Source organism: Oryctolagus cuniculus, chromosome 14 (assembly GCF_964237555.1).
Source record: "Oryctolagus cuniculus chromosome 14, mOryCun1.1, whole genome shotgun sequence".
Taxonomy (NCBI): domain Eukaryota; kingdom Metazoa; phylum Chordata; class Mammalia; order Lagomorpha; family Leporidae; genus Oryctolagus; species Oryctolagus cuniculus.
In genome coordinates, this window is record NC_091445.1 from 17025109 (window position 1) to 17041832 (window position 16724).

The 16724-nt window shown below is 37.1% G+C and overlaps 1 protein-coding gene across 20 annotated transcripts in view; it reads right to left on the minus strand.

Annotated features, from left to right (window-relative positions):
* The window catches only part of KIAA0825 (KIAA0825 ortholog), a 448051-nt gene that overhangs the window by 288969 nt on the left and 142358 nt on the right, over positions 1 to 16724 (minus strand). For 19 of the 20 annotated variants that reach the window (XR_007922664.2, XR_007922665.2, XM_070056461.1 and 16 more), the window contains 5 exons: positions 13174 to 13401; positions 11683 to 11948; positions 9847 to 9997; positions 4379 to 4569; positions 1974 to 2156 (listed from right to left, as the gene is read on the minus strand). Coding sequence is in view for 18 of the 20 variants with exons in the window: in XM_070056461.1 (XP_069912562.1) it covers positions 1974 to 2156; positions 4379 to 4569; positions 9847 to 9997; positions 11683 to 11948; positions 13174 to 13401 (1019 nt within the window). In the remaining 2 variants the exon portion in view is untranslated. Of the gene's footprint in view, positions 1 to 1973; positions 2157 to 4378; positions 4570 to 9846; positions 9998 to 11682; positions 11949 to 13173; positions 13402 to 16724 lie in introns of those variants that run through there. The other variant, XM_051853969.2, reaches the window with a different exon arrangement.

Genomic DNA, 16724 nt, shown 5'->3' on the forward strand with positions numbered 1-16724 from the left:
GTTTTACACGAACAAAAACCAGAGGCAGTGCTTGGTGTAAAATGTTCTGTAATCATGGTTGAAATTAGCAATTTTTTTTTTTTTTTTTTTTTTTTTTGACAGGCAGAGTGGACAGTGAGAGAGAGAGACAGAGAGAGAAAGGTCTTCCTTTGCCGCTGGTTCACCCTCCAATGGCCGCCGCTGCAGCCGGCGCACCGCGCTGATCCTGGCAGGAGCCAGGAGCCAGGTGCTTTTCCTGGTCTCCCATGGGGTGCAGGGCCCAAGCACCTGGGCCATCCTCCACTGCACTCCCTGGCCATAGCAGAGAGCTGGCCTGGAAGAGGGGCAACCGGGACAGAATCCGGCGCCCCAACCGGGACTAGAACCCGGTGTGCCGGCGCCGCAAGGTGGAGGATTAGCCTATTGAGCCACGGCGCCGGCTGAAATTAGCAATTTAAATTTGCTGAATGAGGTTACAGTGCAATATCTAACACACAAATCAGAGAGATTTGAGTCCTTGCATCCTTGTTCAAAAATGTATCAAAAGGCCACAGGTTAACAATAATGAATGTATGCTACACTATTACTATTAAAATATGCAATCTTTGATAATAATTTATTTGTTTTACAAATGTATTGGGGGGTTAACATTTTTCAATTCATCTGTGACAAACCATGAAATTCAATATTGATCACCATGACCAATCCATGAAATTTGTCGACTTTGTTCCTGATTTTCACAGAGCCTTCCTCTTAGATGAAATGACCCATTGAATGGAGAGCATAGCAATTTTTTCATCTACGGTAAATCAGTTTAGTTTACTAGGATTTATTATGGGTTTCAAACTAGAGCTTTTTATGATTAGAGACCATTATATAGATAATATCAACCTTACGGCGATTTATCTCACTGTTTCTTCCTCCTTCTGAAAGCATTTTTCCATGTCTAAAATGAGTTCTTATTTTGGGTTACCACATGGAACAGTCTTTACACAATGTGTTTTTTGAAAGTCAAAAAGTAGGTAAAAATTATTGTAAAATTAAAATCACAGTAATTAATTACTCATACAATATCTAACACAAAAGTCTCAAAATTTATTGAAAATCAAGATTTATTTATCACTATCACCAAAATATTATAGAAAAAAATCCTCTACTTAATTTCTCCCAAGGAACAGAAATATTCTGTAACATTTTTACTATCCAAGAAACTAAGATATATAACTATTTACTATTGCAAGATAAAAATGATAATTTTGGAAGATGATTTAAACAAAATGATACTAATATTTTATTATGAGTCTATCCTAACTTCATGTTATACCATAGATCTGAATCAAATTAACCAGGAACAAAAATTCCACATTTTTAGATTTTTCTAAATCTTACTTGTTTATCTAAGTAAAATATTTCAACATTTTTCTTACTGTAATTGTGTGTTTCTATATCCATTTGTTATTACAACCTGCGACACTAAAGCCTCATGTTAAAAAAGCTTATCTATGGCAGATTAACTGAAAGTGTAGAAATACTAGGTCTCTTCCAGATTTGGGAACACTACAGAACAATTCTTTAAAATTTCTTTTTTATTAGAGAAAATAATGTTATATAAAATTAAAAACTAAAACCTGAATTTTTAAATAGCAAGAAGCAAGTAGGTATAATTTTTTTGTCATAGAGTAACAAGCAGTGACAACCAAATTACTCATACTATTTGATCATTTAAACAACTGAAATAGTGAAGCTCCAATTGTTCCTGTTTCTACAGGAGATTTATCAACAGCATAGGATTGTCCAATATAGAATAATATATTTTGGTGGGCCTAAAGTGCTTTGGTTGGGGTTAGTTTAATAAAATTATCCAATTTACAATATAAAAAAAGTTCAAAAATTTCTGCTGCCACTTTACACAATAAGTGGTATGAAAATGACTTTGTTAAATCACATTATAATAATATCATAATAGCTAAAAATAAAATATATGTGATACTTACTTATACAATTCTGTTAATGGTGAAGTCAAAATGACTAATGTTGTGAGCAGATTGTTACAGTAGGTATGAATTTTGAAAATTTTATTGTCTCTATACTCATGAGGATTCAAAAGCTGCTGTCCAGATGAACAAATTGACCATAACATGTTTTCAGTGCAAATTAAAATTGTTGTGACATCGAGTCTATGGGAAAGAAAAACAAATCACATTAAGCAAAATAATCGCTCTGCTCTCATCAGTCTCTCTTGTGCTAAGCACATGTGAAAACAGAAAGATTTGGTTAGATATCCGAGCTTCAGAGATCAACAACAGAGAGCACCCAGGAGATCTTTTTGAGTAGCTGACCTTACTGCCATTACCTATAGAGACGCTAAAATCTATAATAATGTCTTAGGAGTATTTTTTTTTTAAGTAAGTTTATTTTGCATCATCAGGATTATGTTCAAGAAGTCCAAGAGACTGTTGTCACAATTACACTGAGCACAGTAAAAGTTAGATGCGAAGCTAGATGTGCCACTTGTTATTCTCCACATAGAAAAGGTAGGTAAAAATCTGATAGCAGAACCATTCTCCTTCCCCATGTGTTAAGTTGTCAAAAGAACGTTACCTGATTGCGTATCATGTCATCCCAGCAAGCGGGAAATGAGAAGAAAAGCACAAATGGAGAAGGTTCAGAAATTTCTAATATTAAGTAACTTTTTGGAAAACATTGTGCATTAAATCTCTGATTCATACGCTTGTCTATTGTCATTTTAATCTTGAGTTTTAATAAGGACTCAAAGATCTGTGTTAAGATTATTTTGATGTGACAAATTGAACAGATCTAAGTTAACTTCCTCTTTTAAATCGAGTTGAAGAAACAGAACGTGAAAAGTTTAAAAGAATAAGGAGAAAAGTAAGCTAGCTTTGGCCTTAAATTTACTGTAAGTAATAGATTTTTATATATTGATTATATAACATTTATTACATATAAATCATATATATGATTTTGTTCACATGACCGTTGGAGGCTATTGGAAAACCCAAGGCATTGATAATCACCCTTAGAGAGGTTTTATATTAGCTTATATATACTTTCTCTAATTGCTAAACTATTACTAATTCAAACTAAGTCTGCACACACACACTACATATGGTCAATCTGACTTCCACAATAATAGTGGTTTAGCATTAACTATTCAAATAAAAATATTTATATATTTTACTTATACAAACTTAGAAGCAGTAATTCTAGCTTTGCATGGTATTTTTATGCAACTATTCAGAAACAAAAACCAAAAGTCTCAATGGTACAGTTAATTAATTAAATATACTACCTATTTCATGTGCTAATAGTAAATCTAATTTCATAAATATCTCATAATGACTTGGCACCTCATAGTCAAAAGTGATTTATGCTACATAAAGAGAAGAATGAAGGTGCTCTTTGCTCTCAGAAGGAATTTTCCATGTATCCTTCAGAGTTCAATTTTTTAAAAGAAAGCTTGGTCAGTAATTCAAAACAGCCTGTGCAAAATACCATACTTATGAAACACTGCAGCAGGACCTAAACACCCTTCAAATTGCAGCATGCTTTACAAGAACATGATCAGGAAATGATTCCTCTTGCCCAGAAAAATAAAGGCCTCTGATGTCTGAAGTTTCCTCTTAAAAACATATCTGAGAAAGGATTTTTTATACCTAAAAGATAGGTCTTAATCACACCAGAGAGAATATTTATAAAACAAAAGGCCTCTCTGCATTTAGATTATTGCTGTCATGTAATCAAACTTGTGTAATATTAATTGTCTAGATTCCTCAAAGAATCGTATGATAATTCAGTCTTTGACTTAATACCCTGTGTCTGTTGCTCCACATTTTCTGTGATTTCATTCTGTTGAACTGGCTTTTGGTAATGCAGAGTAAAAAGAAAAGAAAAAAATAAACAAAAGAGGAAAGAAGGAATTAGAATACATTAAAAAGAAAATGATTAGACAAAGTAGTTTCCTTAATGAAGATAAACTACTATTTAAAGAATTAAAAAAAAAAAAAGTCTAAACTAAAATCCCCTTGCGTGACAGCGCTGCTGTTTTTTTCTCCATTCCAGGGCCTTAATTTTCCATCTTTATCTTACTAACCTGTGTGTATATATGCACTAGCTTACAAGACATCTTGAATCATTTCTTAGAAACAAGTGGGTTCTACAGACAATTTTCAGAAGAAAAAAAGAGCAAAAGTTATTTTGATTCCAGTTCCACAGTTTCCACTTAAATGCCTCAGGAGAATTGAATCTGATTTCCTTTCAGGTGTTAGAGACATGTGAAATACACAAGGAGTTGTCAAGAGACTTGGAATTCCATGCTGCTTTATACCAACTGATGACAAAGTTGTCTTGAAAAAGCAATGGTTTTCAGAACTTCAGTTACCTTATCTGTGGAGTTCTCTTACAACTGGGACGGGCCCGGGAATATCTGGAGGCCAGCAGACCCAGAGATTTCTCCAGCACTTCTGCTAGGATCTCCTGGGCTAACGTAGGGGGCAGGATGGTCCAGAGATCGTGATGAAGAGCCCAGCAGAAATAATGCCACATCTGGAGCGCGAAGGAGCATCTTTCCCCCTGGCAAAACCACCATGCATTAAACAGCGGGAATCACATCTTCCGACATGTCAGTTCACTTCCTAGGAACCTAATTAGTTCAGGCTGGAAGGAAATAGCTGCAGAGTCTGACACACTAGATGACCAAGAAAGATTTTTGACAAGATGTAAAACATCCTTATTGACAAAGGAACATATGTTTTATTTCAATTACGAGACCAGATATCCTAGTGCAAATCCGGACCACAAGAATTTAAACTAGCAATCCCTGATTTACCTACTCCTGGCTTGGGGTTGAAAATTCACTTTTAAAAAATAAATTGGCTTTGTAGTTGGTAAACAAGTTATGTCAGCTATTTTAAGATAGTGAATTGATTTCTCTAAAATTAAAATCTTTAAATTGTTCAAATGGGTATACTTTTTCTGAGGCTATTAGCATCACGGAGATAATTTTACAAATCTTTCAGATTTTGGATTATAATGAAATGACAGGGGTAAAAATAAACTTGCATACTATATCCCTACTCATATTTATGAAACCAAGGGTTTGCGTAACTACTGAAGATGACCATAATAATTAAGCTAAGATTGGCCGGCACTGCGGCTCACTAGGCTAATCCTCCGCCTGCGGTGCCGGCACCCCGGATTCTAGTCCTGGTCGGGGCGCCAGAATCTGTCCCAGTTGCTCCTCTTCCAGTCCAGCTCTCTGCTGTGGCCTGGGAGTGCAGTGAAGGATGGCCCAAGTCCTTGGACTCTGCACCCGCATGGGAGACCAGGAGGAAGCACCTGTCTCCTGGCTTCAGATAGGTGCAGCGCACCAGCTGCAACGCACCGGCCATAGCGGCCACTTGGGGGGTGAACCAACAGAAGGAAGACCTTTCTCTCTGTCTCTCTCTCTCTCTCACTGTCTAACTCTGCCTGTCAAAAAAAATTAAGCTAAGATGATTCAACTTCATCTGTTGTGTTTTGATAACACTGGACTAGCAACAGATCCTACGATAGCCTGATTTTCCAAGATTTTGTAAAGTTTAGGCAGCACACTGTCATTTCTGAGTACTTGTACAGCACTTCTTACTTCCAAGGGGCCAGAATCTCATTCTTTCCCACCCTTCCACATATCTCTTCTGTGTTCTGAGTTTTCCCTGATATAAATTCAGATCCAGCAGTGGTCAAGGCCAAGGGGAACACACAGAATGGGGAAGGTAACATCAAGCGATTTACAAGTATTAATTAGGTAACATGCTCTTTGGGGAGGTATGCTAGTAGCTTGACCTCAATTTCTTCAAACCAGATCCAAACATTATTTGAAATAGGCAGAATAGAACGCATTCTTCACACATTATCCTGATTATGTTAATATGCCAAAAGTTTATTTCCTAGTAAATTTCCTCTTTTATCTCTAAGTAATTCTCTTTGACTTAAAATTTCTGCTTTGTCCATGATTTACATTTCTCAAACAAATGTCATCCTAAAACAAAAATCTCCTGTTCTCTTACATTAAAAGTTGACAATTTCTTTTCAGTATTTTTTACATATAATTGTCCTGATAGTTCTTTGATAACTAAAGTGTTTTGCGATCACTATCATAATAATACTTCATGGTTTCTAATGGCATTTATTAATGAGGATTATTATTCTGTAGGTAGAAAACTTGAACATCAAAATGTCAGTGTCAATTTCCAACAGGAGAATTCTTTGACCACTGGCTTCTGACTTCCCAAACAAATGTTTATCTAAACTGTTTAAGAAAAAAAAAAAATACTGGGATGAGTATTTAGGCTAGTGGTTAAGCAGCCAGTTTAGATGCCTACAGCCTATATCAGAGTACCTGGGTTCAATTCACAGCTCCTAACTTTAGCTTAGTGCTAATGCAGATCTAAGAGGCAGCAGAGATGGGTAAGGTAATTGGATTCCTGCCACCCATGAGGGTACCTGGATTGAGCTTCTGGCTTCTGGCTTCTGGTCCTGGCCCAGACATTGTGGGCATGGAGGGGATGAATCAGTGGATAGGATCTCTCTCTGACTCTCAAAAAATAAATAAAAAAGAAGAACGGGGCAGGTGCTGTGGCATAGTGGGTAAAGTCACCATCTGCAACATCGCCAGTCTTATATGGGCATACGTTCAATTCTCAGCTGCTCCATTTCTGATCCAGCTCCCTGCAAATACGCCTGGGAAAGCAGTGGAAGATGGCCCAAGTTCTTGAGTCCCTGAGCCCATTTAGGAGATGGGAAGAAGCTCTAGGCTCATGGCTTCTGCCTGACCCAGACTTGGCTATTGTAGCCATTTGGGGAGTGACCAGGAGATGGAAGATTTCTATTTCTCCCTTTCTCTCTGTAATTCTGGCTTTCAAATAAACAAATAAATCTTTAAAAAAAAGAAAAATACAACAGAAAAATACAAAAGTAATGATGAAGCAACACAATTAATTTTTAATACTTTCTTTGTTAAATATTCTATGGTAAAGAATACATTTTAAACCAAGAAACAAGTTTTAAAGCTTGATTCTCTCATACTTTTTAGTTTGCATCTAAATTAAAGCAAGACTGATCTCAGCTGATATAAGAAATAATGAATGATTTATACTAACGTTCCCAATAGCAATGGATGGATTCTAAATAACAGGATCAACATGACTTTTCATAATTTTTTAAAAATATGAAAAACCAATTCCCTTAATAGCTACCTTTTAGGAATAATGAGAAAATAAAAATAGCTTAAGGTACACATATTTCTTCTCCTAAAAGTAAAAAAAAAAGTACTCATTTTAAAAAACTTCTTAAAATACACACTTCATGTCTACTTAAAAGTATTTTTATCTGGTCTTTGTTTTAACTGTTCTCTTTACAATGCATATAGTATCAATGTGTGCAAGGCTTTTCATTTAGTTTTTTGACCTGTTTCCCCATTTGTTGTCATTTCAAAAGTATTCTGCTAGTAAACATGTGCTATTTTTGCAGACCCACTATAATGTAAACAGATGTGAGCTTTTATTTAGATTATATATCAGGAAATAGGCAGCTGGGCTTTATTTTAGAAGCCACTCAATATTATCTTTGAACAGACAATTCTTTATTCTTTGACTATTGGAAAACACAGGTTCCTAAAATTGAGCATATGTCAACTACACTAAAAGCTTAATTTTAAAGACGTAATGTGAAAACCCACTGTGCCATCTGACCAGCACCTCATCAGAGAAATACTAAACTCTCTGGCTCTTTTAACCTGATAGTTTAGAAAATGGAATAATGTATCCAGTGCTCACTTGCTATCATGAAACATGAGCAAATATTGCTCCATATCTTGCAAATTTGTTTACTCTCTCTTTATGACTTGCTGCACATAGCAACAGGTTCCCCTAAGATCTTTCTCCCACCCTTGGGTATCTCCTGTTAGGCAGATATCATTTCCAATCCTCTCAAAACAAGCCTGCCAAAAACAGACTACTTCTGTTTCAGAAAAGCAGTTGTAATAATGGGGAGAGAGGGGGGTGAGAAGCAGAAAGCAAGATAAAACCATGTCAGGTACTTCAGTTGTCAAAACAGCTTAAAATTTGTGCTATTTTTAGAAGGTTCTTACTCTTGGTAAATAGAAAAGCAGCATCACTTTATTTTTCTGAGCATAAATAACCACTGTTAACTCTGCAATTAAATTGTAAGCACTGACCATGTAAGTATATGGAAGCTACAGTACCATGTAATCACAGGGTAACTATCTCCTTATTTCTGTCTTTGACACTAAAGCCTTGTCATAAGATCTAAGAGTTGCATGTTACATGGTAATTTGGCTTTTTAAAAAAATACTTGGTAACTTCAATAACAGGTTCTTAATGCACCCACTTATTATTTATATTGTACAACTATTCTAGCTCCCAATTTGCATAACAGGAAACATCACACCCTGGTGTTGAGCATATCATGAGTTGATACCTGTTCTGTGCTGAAAACATGATATAAAATTGTTCATTAGTATACGGACACGTTGAAAGAGTTGGGACCATGAGATGGATTCACTTTCAGCCTCTCTGTGTACCTCCAGGCAAGTAAGGAAGCTGCAATGCTGCCAGGAGAGGGGAGGCCTGAGCTCTCCTTATCTCAGGCCAGCAGCTGCACCACACCACTTTCTCTCTCTCCTCCCGCTCACTGCTACCACGAGTGTTTGAAGGAGGTCAGGTTTGGAAAACTGTATGCATGCTCTTGCAGAAAGAAAAACTGTCTGGGAAGGGCCTCTAAAGGAGAGATGAAATGTCCTTAGAAAAAGAGCAAAGTCCTTCAAAAAGAGCTGCTTCTGAGCTGTCCCTCTCTGTTGTGGCAACATTTATTATGATAAGAACCCAGGCATCCGCCGCAGGAACCTTCAGTCCTGGGAAAGTGACAAGAAGGACTCTGCTGAATAAAAGTTCACTCTGTTTCCCTCAATGCGCCACAGTGATCAGGACAACCCCCACACACACCAAAAAAAAAAAAAAAAAGTGCCCCCAAATGATACATTTCAATCAGAGAAAAAAGTGGAAAAGCTAAAGAAGCTGAGCTTGGTTGCTGAGTGTTTTTTTTTTTTTTTAACCCAATTCTCTTTTATTAATTTGTTGTAAATGCTTTCCCCTTCCCTAGCATCAACTTCAAGGAACTTCAATTATTGTGGTCCATGTATAATCAATGGGGTTTAGGGGGAGGCAAACTAATGAAGTCTGATGATGAATAATTTTAATTGATCCTAGGTTTGGTTGCACTGGGAATCATTAAGGCTTTAATTTGGTAGAAATTTGGGATTGCAAAACATGGGCTAAATGAAAATAGGTAAGCTATAAATGATCAGATGGGTCTTAAAGTACACTCCTAAGAATGTGCAATGAGAAGAAAAAAATTAGTATAAAGAATAAAGCTGCCTAATAAAAAGTATTTATCAAACACAGATGGAAATCTGTAACAAGGGGGGAAATGTAAGGATACCCATAACTGCTCCCTTTGGAAAAAAATACAAGGTTGCAGCATTCTGGCACTGTTATCTCTCTGAGTTTTTCACCATGTCCCACTATATTCCAACTTATACAGCACTGCAATGTGGCAACTCAAATTAAGTTATTTTTACTTTCAAGCAGAAGGAGAGTTCTGATGTCTAATTTATTTCAGGTTTTTAAAAACAGTGTTTTTCCTAAGCACAAATTCAATATTTAAAAAATATTATCCTAACAGCCTTCGTGTGTTAGTAATGCCAAGCTCATGTTTCCAATTAGCCAGAAAGCAGGTAGGCAGTAAAACATATTTGTGTAAAAAGGAGGGAGAGTAAACTTAACTTCACACCTCATAAAAAGCTTTGTAGTCATCCCAGTGGTGGCTCTCACCATCCTGTAAAATGCTTGTAGCACAAACTCTGACGCAGTAGTCCGTAACCTGAAACTGCAGAGTGTTGATGAATTCCTGATATCGTTGGACAGGCACCAGGAATATGGGTCTGTTCAGAGGGAATGATCAAAGAGACAGAGATTTAAGGCCTGTGCAGTAGGAGGTAACAATCTCCAGTACTACAAATGGTTTTGATTATTAGATATCAATCATTCATTTCCTCCCAATGCTCAAGTCTGCATCCACATTCACTTTCCAAAAAAAAAAAAAAAAGGCTGCTCTTTGTTTTGCAAGTCCTTTGAAAATGTACATCTGCTGTTCTACAAATATGCACTTCAACTTGAGACAAACTGCATTGTCAATACATCATTCAAAAATAAAAGTATTTTTGGTAAGCCTATTATTAGAGATCACTGCATTATTTAGGCATTAGGTTATTGTTATTACTGGAGAACAACATACACTTGTCAGAAGCAACTTGTATAAAGCTATCACACGTTTCACAATTATACCCTTTTTATTTTAAAAATTGTAATTTTGTAGATGTCAATTACCTCATAAACTGTTTTAAAATATTCTACAGAAATAGAGTGATTTCTGGCACATTTTGTTTATAAATTCAAGTATGAATCATAACATCTGACTACTTATGAGAATTAAAAAATACCGTTTTATTTTACATCAAGTCATTTTTTTACATTTATCTTCAGCTATTTATATTGCTTTGTGTCATAGCTAATGGACTGGGTAGGCTAAATATGGAACACAGAAGAGAGTGGGTGTTTGGCACAGTGGTTATTTCACCTCTTGGGACGCCTGTATCCCACATCATAATGCCTGGTTCAAGTCCCATCTACTCTGCGGCTGATCCACTTTCCCGTGAATGCACACCCTGGGAGGCAGCAGGTGATGCCTCAAGTACTTTTAAGTCCCTGCCACCCACCTGGCAGATCCACCTTGAGCTCCTAACTCCTGGCTTTGTCCCGGCCCAACGCTAACTGTTGTAGGCATTTGGGGAGTAAATCAGCTGATGGAAGATATCTACCTGTTTGTCTGCCTTGCAAATAAAATGGGAAAACAAACCAGAAATATGGAATAGACTCTTGGGCTTGCACTGGACTGCTGTGTTCATGAGGTCCTTTGTAGGGGTCCATGTTATGGCTGGAGAGTACAAAGGAAACTGGAAGGCCATGTGATAACAAACATGGCTGGTAATTTTTATCTCTAGCCAGAAAACATGTCTTCTGCTTAGACCATCAATACATGGGCAGTAAGAATGCTAGTTGCTTCCCTTTCCAATATTATGGATGCTTTATACCTAAATGGACATCCTAAAATATGTTTCCTTTGGTCATTAGAATAGATTAAAATGCATTTATTCTTGGTGTCAGCTCCTAACTGCCTATTGGCTAGAAACAAAAGACAGAAGTGAGTATTTCATAAATGTGCCTATGTGGAACAAAAACAAGTTTATTTTCCCTTCTCAGGGTCGATCAATATAACGTGCCACGTAAAATGGAAGAGGAACATTTTGTCATGTCTGTAACAACAGACAGCAACTGGTGAACCCTTGTGAAGGTGGCATTAGAGACTACCTTTCTTCCTACGTATCTTGTTTAATGCTTCTTGCGGTCCACCTTCTTGACATCTCCTGGTCCAGACAAATGAGAATAATTGACCTTGTTCATGACTATTTTCTCCTTCTCAGACATTACCATCATCTCGCTCCTATAGTATCCGAAGATCACATGTTCCTGTTAGCACAGCTATCGACTTAATTTAAGTGACACTCACTTTTTAGTAGTTTCTTTCATCAAATTGTCATATTGCGTGAAACGCTGGAAGACATACACCGCTGAGGATAGCAGTGCGGGCAGGTTTTTCAGGGGTGCTTTGGAAGGGACCTCCTTGCTTCTCTCTCGCAGTCTCGCCAGGACAGCTGTTGCCACTTTATAACAGGCCTCCACCAAGTTTTCTCTAATTTCCGGAAGAGAATCATCTCTGCATGCCAGAGCCAGTGGAAGCATTGTGTCAAGTTTTTCCATGATGTCAGAACAAAACTGGGAAGAAATAAAATGTGGCACTGAGTTATTTGTACTCTGACAGCACCGTGTAATTTATGGACAGTGGAGCCAAATTCCTAAATAATGAATTTGGCATCAAACATAAATATAATGATGCCGCTTTATAATAATCAATTTCTCAGTTGTAGAAAGTTGAATGTTTTATGTCAAATAAGGAAATACCAAAATGATGCTTTTCTATATATAACTTTCAATCCTTATGCTTACCAGACAGGCATTATGAAAAACGCATGAACCAACTTTACATGACAATACCTTTATTTGTAGTTAATAGAACCCAGAAGATACGTATTCTACATATTAATGTTTGCATTATTTTTTAACTTACTCTAATTTTCTTTTGGTCCATTTCCATAAAAGATTTTTTTTCTTTAAGGAAATACCACATGTAAGTGTCAGTTTAATTTAAATAATCTAGATGCATCAGAAACAACCTCATGCAACATCTCACTGGTAAGGAATCTGCAACTTCACCAGTGATGTCTCTAGCTTTTTACTGCTTATCATGTACCTATGTGTTTGCAATGGCCAAGGGAGGCATTGTGGATGGGACTGTGACAACTGCCTCCACATGAGACCAGCCAACAGAATACCCAGGGGAACGTTCTAGAGCCTCAGGGAGACAGCAGCAGCAGGAGGCCTTCTTCAAGGACTCTCTTTGAAGAAACATCCCCATCATAGGCTGCTGAGCTCACTTTGGACTTCAGGCTAAAGAACGCTATTTATCTATTTCCTATTTTCGCGATATGTACTGTGACATTCAAAACACATGTAAAGATGTAAGACCGAGGATAATGGAACAGAATGTTCACTAATGTGTGAATAGAGATTTTTAAATCGCCCTAAGACAAGACAGTACTCCTGCCAAGCTCCTAAGTTCTTCCTGCAGTCATTGGAAGGGCTAACCCAAACAGGCTGCTTTCTAATACTGTTTTTCCCAGCTCAGCCACGAAGTCACAGAGGCCCCACTTCTGGTTGCCTCAGACTTCTGGAGCAACAAGCTAGCAACAGCTTCAAGCCTCCTTTGGTAGCAGTGGCCCAGGGATACCAGAGGCAAAAGCTGGTATTGAATCAAGAACCAGGTATTTGGCAAGTGCCTCCACCATTTGATCTACAGATTAGTTTTGCAATGTCTTCTATTAAAAAAAAAAAGTCCCAGTGTACTAGTCAGCAGTTGGAAGGGAGTTAATCTGATACTTGCCTTTGCAATTTTCTTTGGTTGCTCCTCCTGAGGGAACTCGTGGCCATCTTGCCAAACCTGCTGGACATTTACAAGGTTCACAGCATAGCTCACAGTTGAAGACCTTTCATTCTGTTCCTCTTGGAGAATTCTCGTGGAAAAATCTTCAATTGCAGTTGTTATACTATCTGCCACGGGAAGAGACACTTCCTTAAAGGCACTTCTCCAGCCAAAATCTAGCAGAGTATCCTGAAATATAAATTTATATACAGTCATGTTAATCTTAACTGAGCAACCAATGTTTCCATTGTTACAGATATAAAATTACTACTTTATTCCAACATGTTGAATATCGCTCTTTGACATACCGTAAAACCCATTCTTACAAACTGAAAAACATTGCCTACCAAATAAAGCAATATACAAAAACATGGGCCTTCTTTATACACAGTAATATACTGGCATTTTATTCTAGCTCGTCAGATTTAATAAAACTTTTTCCAAAATTTAATCTCTTAAATATAGTTCAATAAAACCATCTTTACAAGAGCCAAAAGCTACACTTACTATTTATCACACAAAGCCACTTTAAATTCATATACTTAATAAATTCTAAATTAGATTTTTATAGTCTTTTTTATAGTTTATTGTTAACAAGTATTGTAACATAAGACAGCATTTAATATTCACTCTTTTATTTCTTTTTCACACTCAGAAATCCAGACAAGCCAAAAAATAGCAATAAGAAATAAATTTCTCAGAGAAAACACTACTGTACCTTTTTGAATTTTTACTTGCTTAGAATTTTATTTAGTCTCTCCACTCCTACAATGGTAAGCGGCACTATTTTTGTTCCAGAAAATGAGGAATTAAAATGATCTACATTGCTCTGCATGTTGAGGCAGGAGCTGACGTTGTCTTATTCCCTTTTTTTTTTTTTTAAACTTTTGGTCTATGGTTCATATGGAAAAATGTTTATGAATGTGTATTCCCCCAAGCCCTCTAATGTTCTCCAAAGTACTGAAATCATGGGTAGAAAGCTGAACCTATGCTTCAAATTAAACCTCCCCTGTTTCAGTGTAGCTTTGTTTATACTAACTTGTCACCTAGTTCGACTTCAGAAAGACCCTGGGCTCCATATCCATGACTCAATTACTTGTGTTTCTTGATCTCAGCTTTTTTGGTAGAAAAATAAAAGAGCTGAATTGGATTATTTCTATGGTCCTTTTCAGTCTAAAATTACTGAGATTATAATCATTAGCCTATTTTTCTTATTTGGATTCCCCTACTTAGCATTCAATACTGTACAAAGTAATAAAACTGACTCATTTTCTTTTTTTGTTTTTAAAGATTTTACTTATTTATTTGAGAGGTAGAGTCACGGACAGTGAGAGGGAGAGACAGAAAGGTCCTCCCTCTGCTGGTCCACTCCCCAGTTGGTTGCAACAGCCTCAGCTATGCTGATCCAAAGCCAGGAGCCAGGAGCCCCCTCCTGGTCTCCCATGTGGGTGCAGGGACCAACTTCTACTGCCCTCTCAGGCCACAGCAGAGAGCTGGACTGGAAGAGGAGCAGCCGGGACCAGAACCGGTGCCCATATGGGATGCCGACGCCGCAGGCGGAGGATTAACCAAGTGAGCCATGGCGCCAGCACCAAAACTGACTCATTTTCTAGAACTAAAATTCTATGACTCCATGACTCTGCAAGCAGAGAAAGTGATTCTTGTTCCTATTACGCTCATAATTAATATGCAACTAAACTTCCCTTCCTAAAGTTTATTTGGACCTTTTGCATCTTAAAGAATGCAAACACGTATCCCTGATCTTGTCTTTGCACAAAATTTACCAATTCCTGAATCCACTCAACTCAGGGAGTCTTGTTTCTCAGATGTTAAACTTTGGAGTGGTGTGGGTATAGCTCTATGCTTTAACAGGAATTCTTTAGGGAACATTTGATAGAAATATAAAATGGAATCTACCTCCATGAAGATTAAAACAACAATAAAAAAACTGGATTTCTGTTATCCCCATCATGATATGTCTATTCATTAAAAATTCATTCATTCATTGAAATATGTTCTGGTAAAAACTACCATTAACTGCCATGGCTGGGGTGACAATGGCGTGTGTGTATGTACCACCACACAAGCACAATGATTACTTTATTACTCATAAAAATATGTGACTATAATACATTGGTTCAAAGGGATCACATAAACAAGACTAGTGTCTGCAAATACTAACTGATAGAATAAAAAAAGGGAGAGAACGATCCAACATGGGAAGTGAGATACACAGCAAACTCATAGAATGGCAGATGTCCTAAATAGCACTCTGGCCTCAGAATCAGCCCCTAAGGCATGCGGATCTGGCGGAAAAGCCCATGAGAGTATTTCAGGCATGGAAAGCCAAGACACTCTGGCAAAACAAACAAACAAACAAAAAACCTAAATGAAATATCTCCTCGAGTGATATCCCAGTTCAAAGAACAGGTCATCAAAGAAGGAGGTACCTTTCTCTGAAGGGAGGAGAGAACTTCCACTTTGACTACGACCTTGTCTAAATATGATCAAAGCCGGTGAACTCAAAAGGCTTCCATAGCCTTGGCAACTCATGACAAGAGCCTGGGGTGATTACTGATGCCATAAACAAGAGTGTCATTTTGTTAAGTCAACAACAGGAGTCACTGTGCACTTGTTCCTCATGGAGGATCTGTGTCCTTAATGTGCTGTACATTGTGATTTAATGCTATAACTAATACTCAAACAGTATTTTTCACTTTGTGTTTCTATGTGGGTGCAAACTGTTGAAATCTTTACTTAGTATATGCTAAACTGATCTTCTGTATATAAAGAGAATTGAAAATGAATCTTGATGTGAATGGAAGGGGAGAGGGGGTGGGAAAGGGGAGGGTTGCGGGTGGGAGGGAAGTTACGGGGTGGGGAAGCCATTGTAATACATAAGCTGTACTTTGGAAATTTATATTCATTAAATAAAAGTTAAAAAATAAAGAAATCAAGCAATTAATAGCTGCCTTTAAAAAGAATACAGAAAATCTTTAGTTACTCAAACCTCCTTCTAAAAATCTATTTTTTCCATGAAATACTATATGCTGACTTACTCTTTCCATTTGATATTTGGTGTCATACATATTCCAGTTGAAATACAGAACTTTGTTGATTGATCCAAGAATAAAAAAGAGAATCATGGGACTTTTTGTACTGGCTGCCAAGTATATATACACACACATATACAAAGACATGAACACACATATATACACACACACACACACACAATGGAATATTATTCAGCTATAAAAAAGAATGAAATTCTACCCATTGCAGCAAAATGGATTCAACTGGAGGACATCATGTTGTGTGAAATAAGCTGGACACAGAAAGACAAATACCACATGTTCTCCCTTATACATGGGAGCAAAAATTTAAAAAACAAGAGAAACAAAGAAATGGCTGTGTTTATCAGCACTGCTGCAAATACAGTTTTGTGAAACTCTGTTTTACACCTTTGTGAAACCAGTGGTTAATAATGTTATACTATAGCTTTAATGATCTGT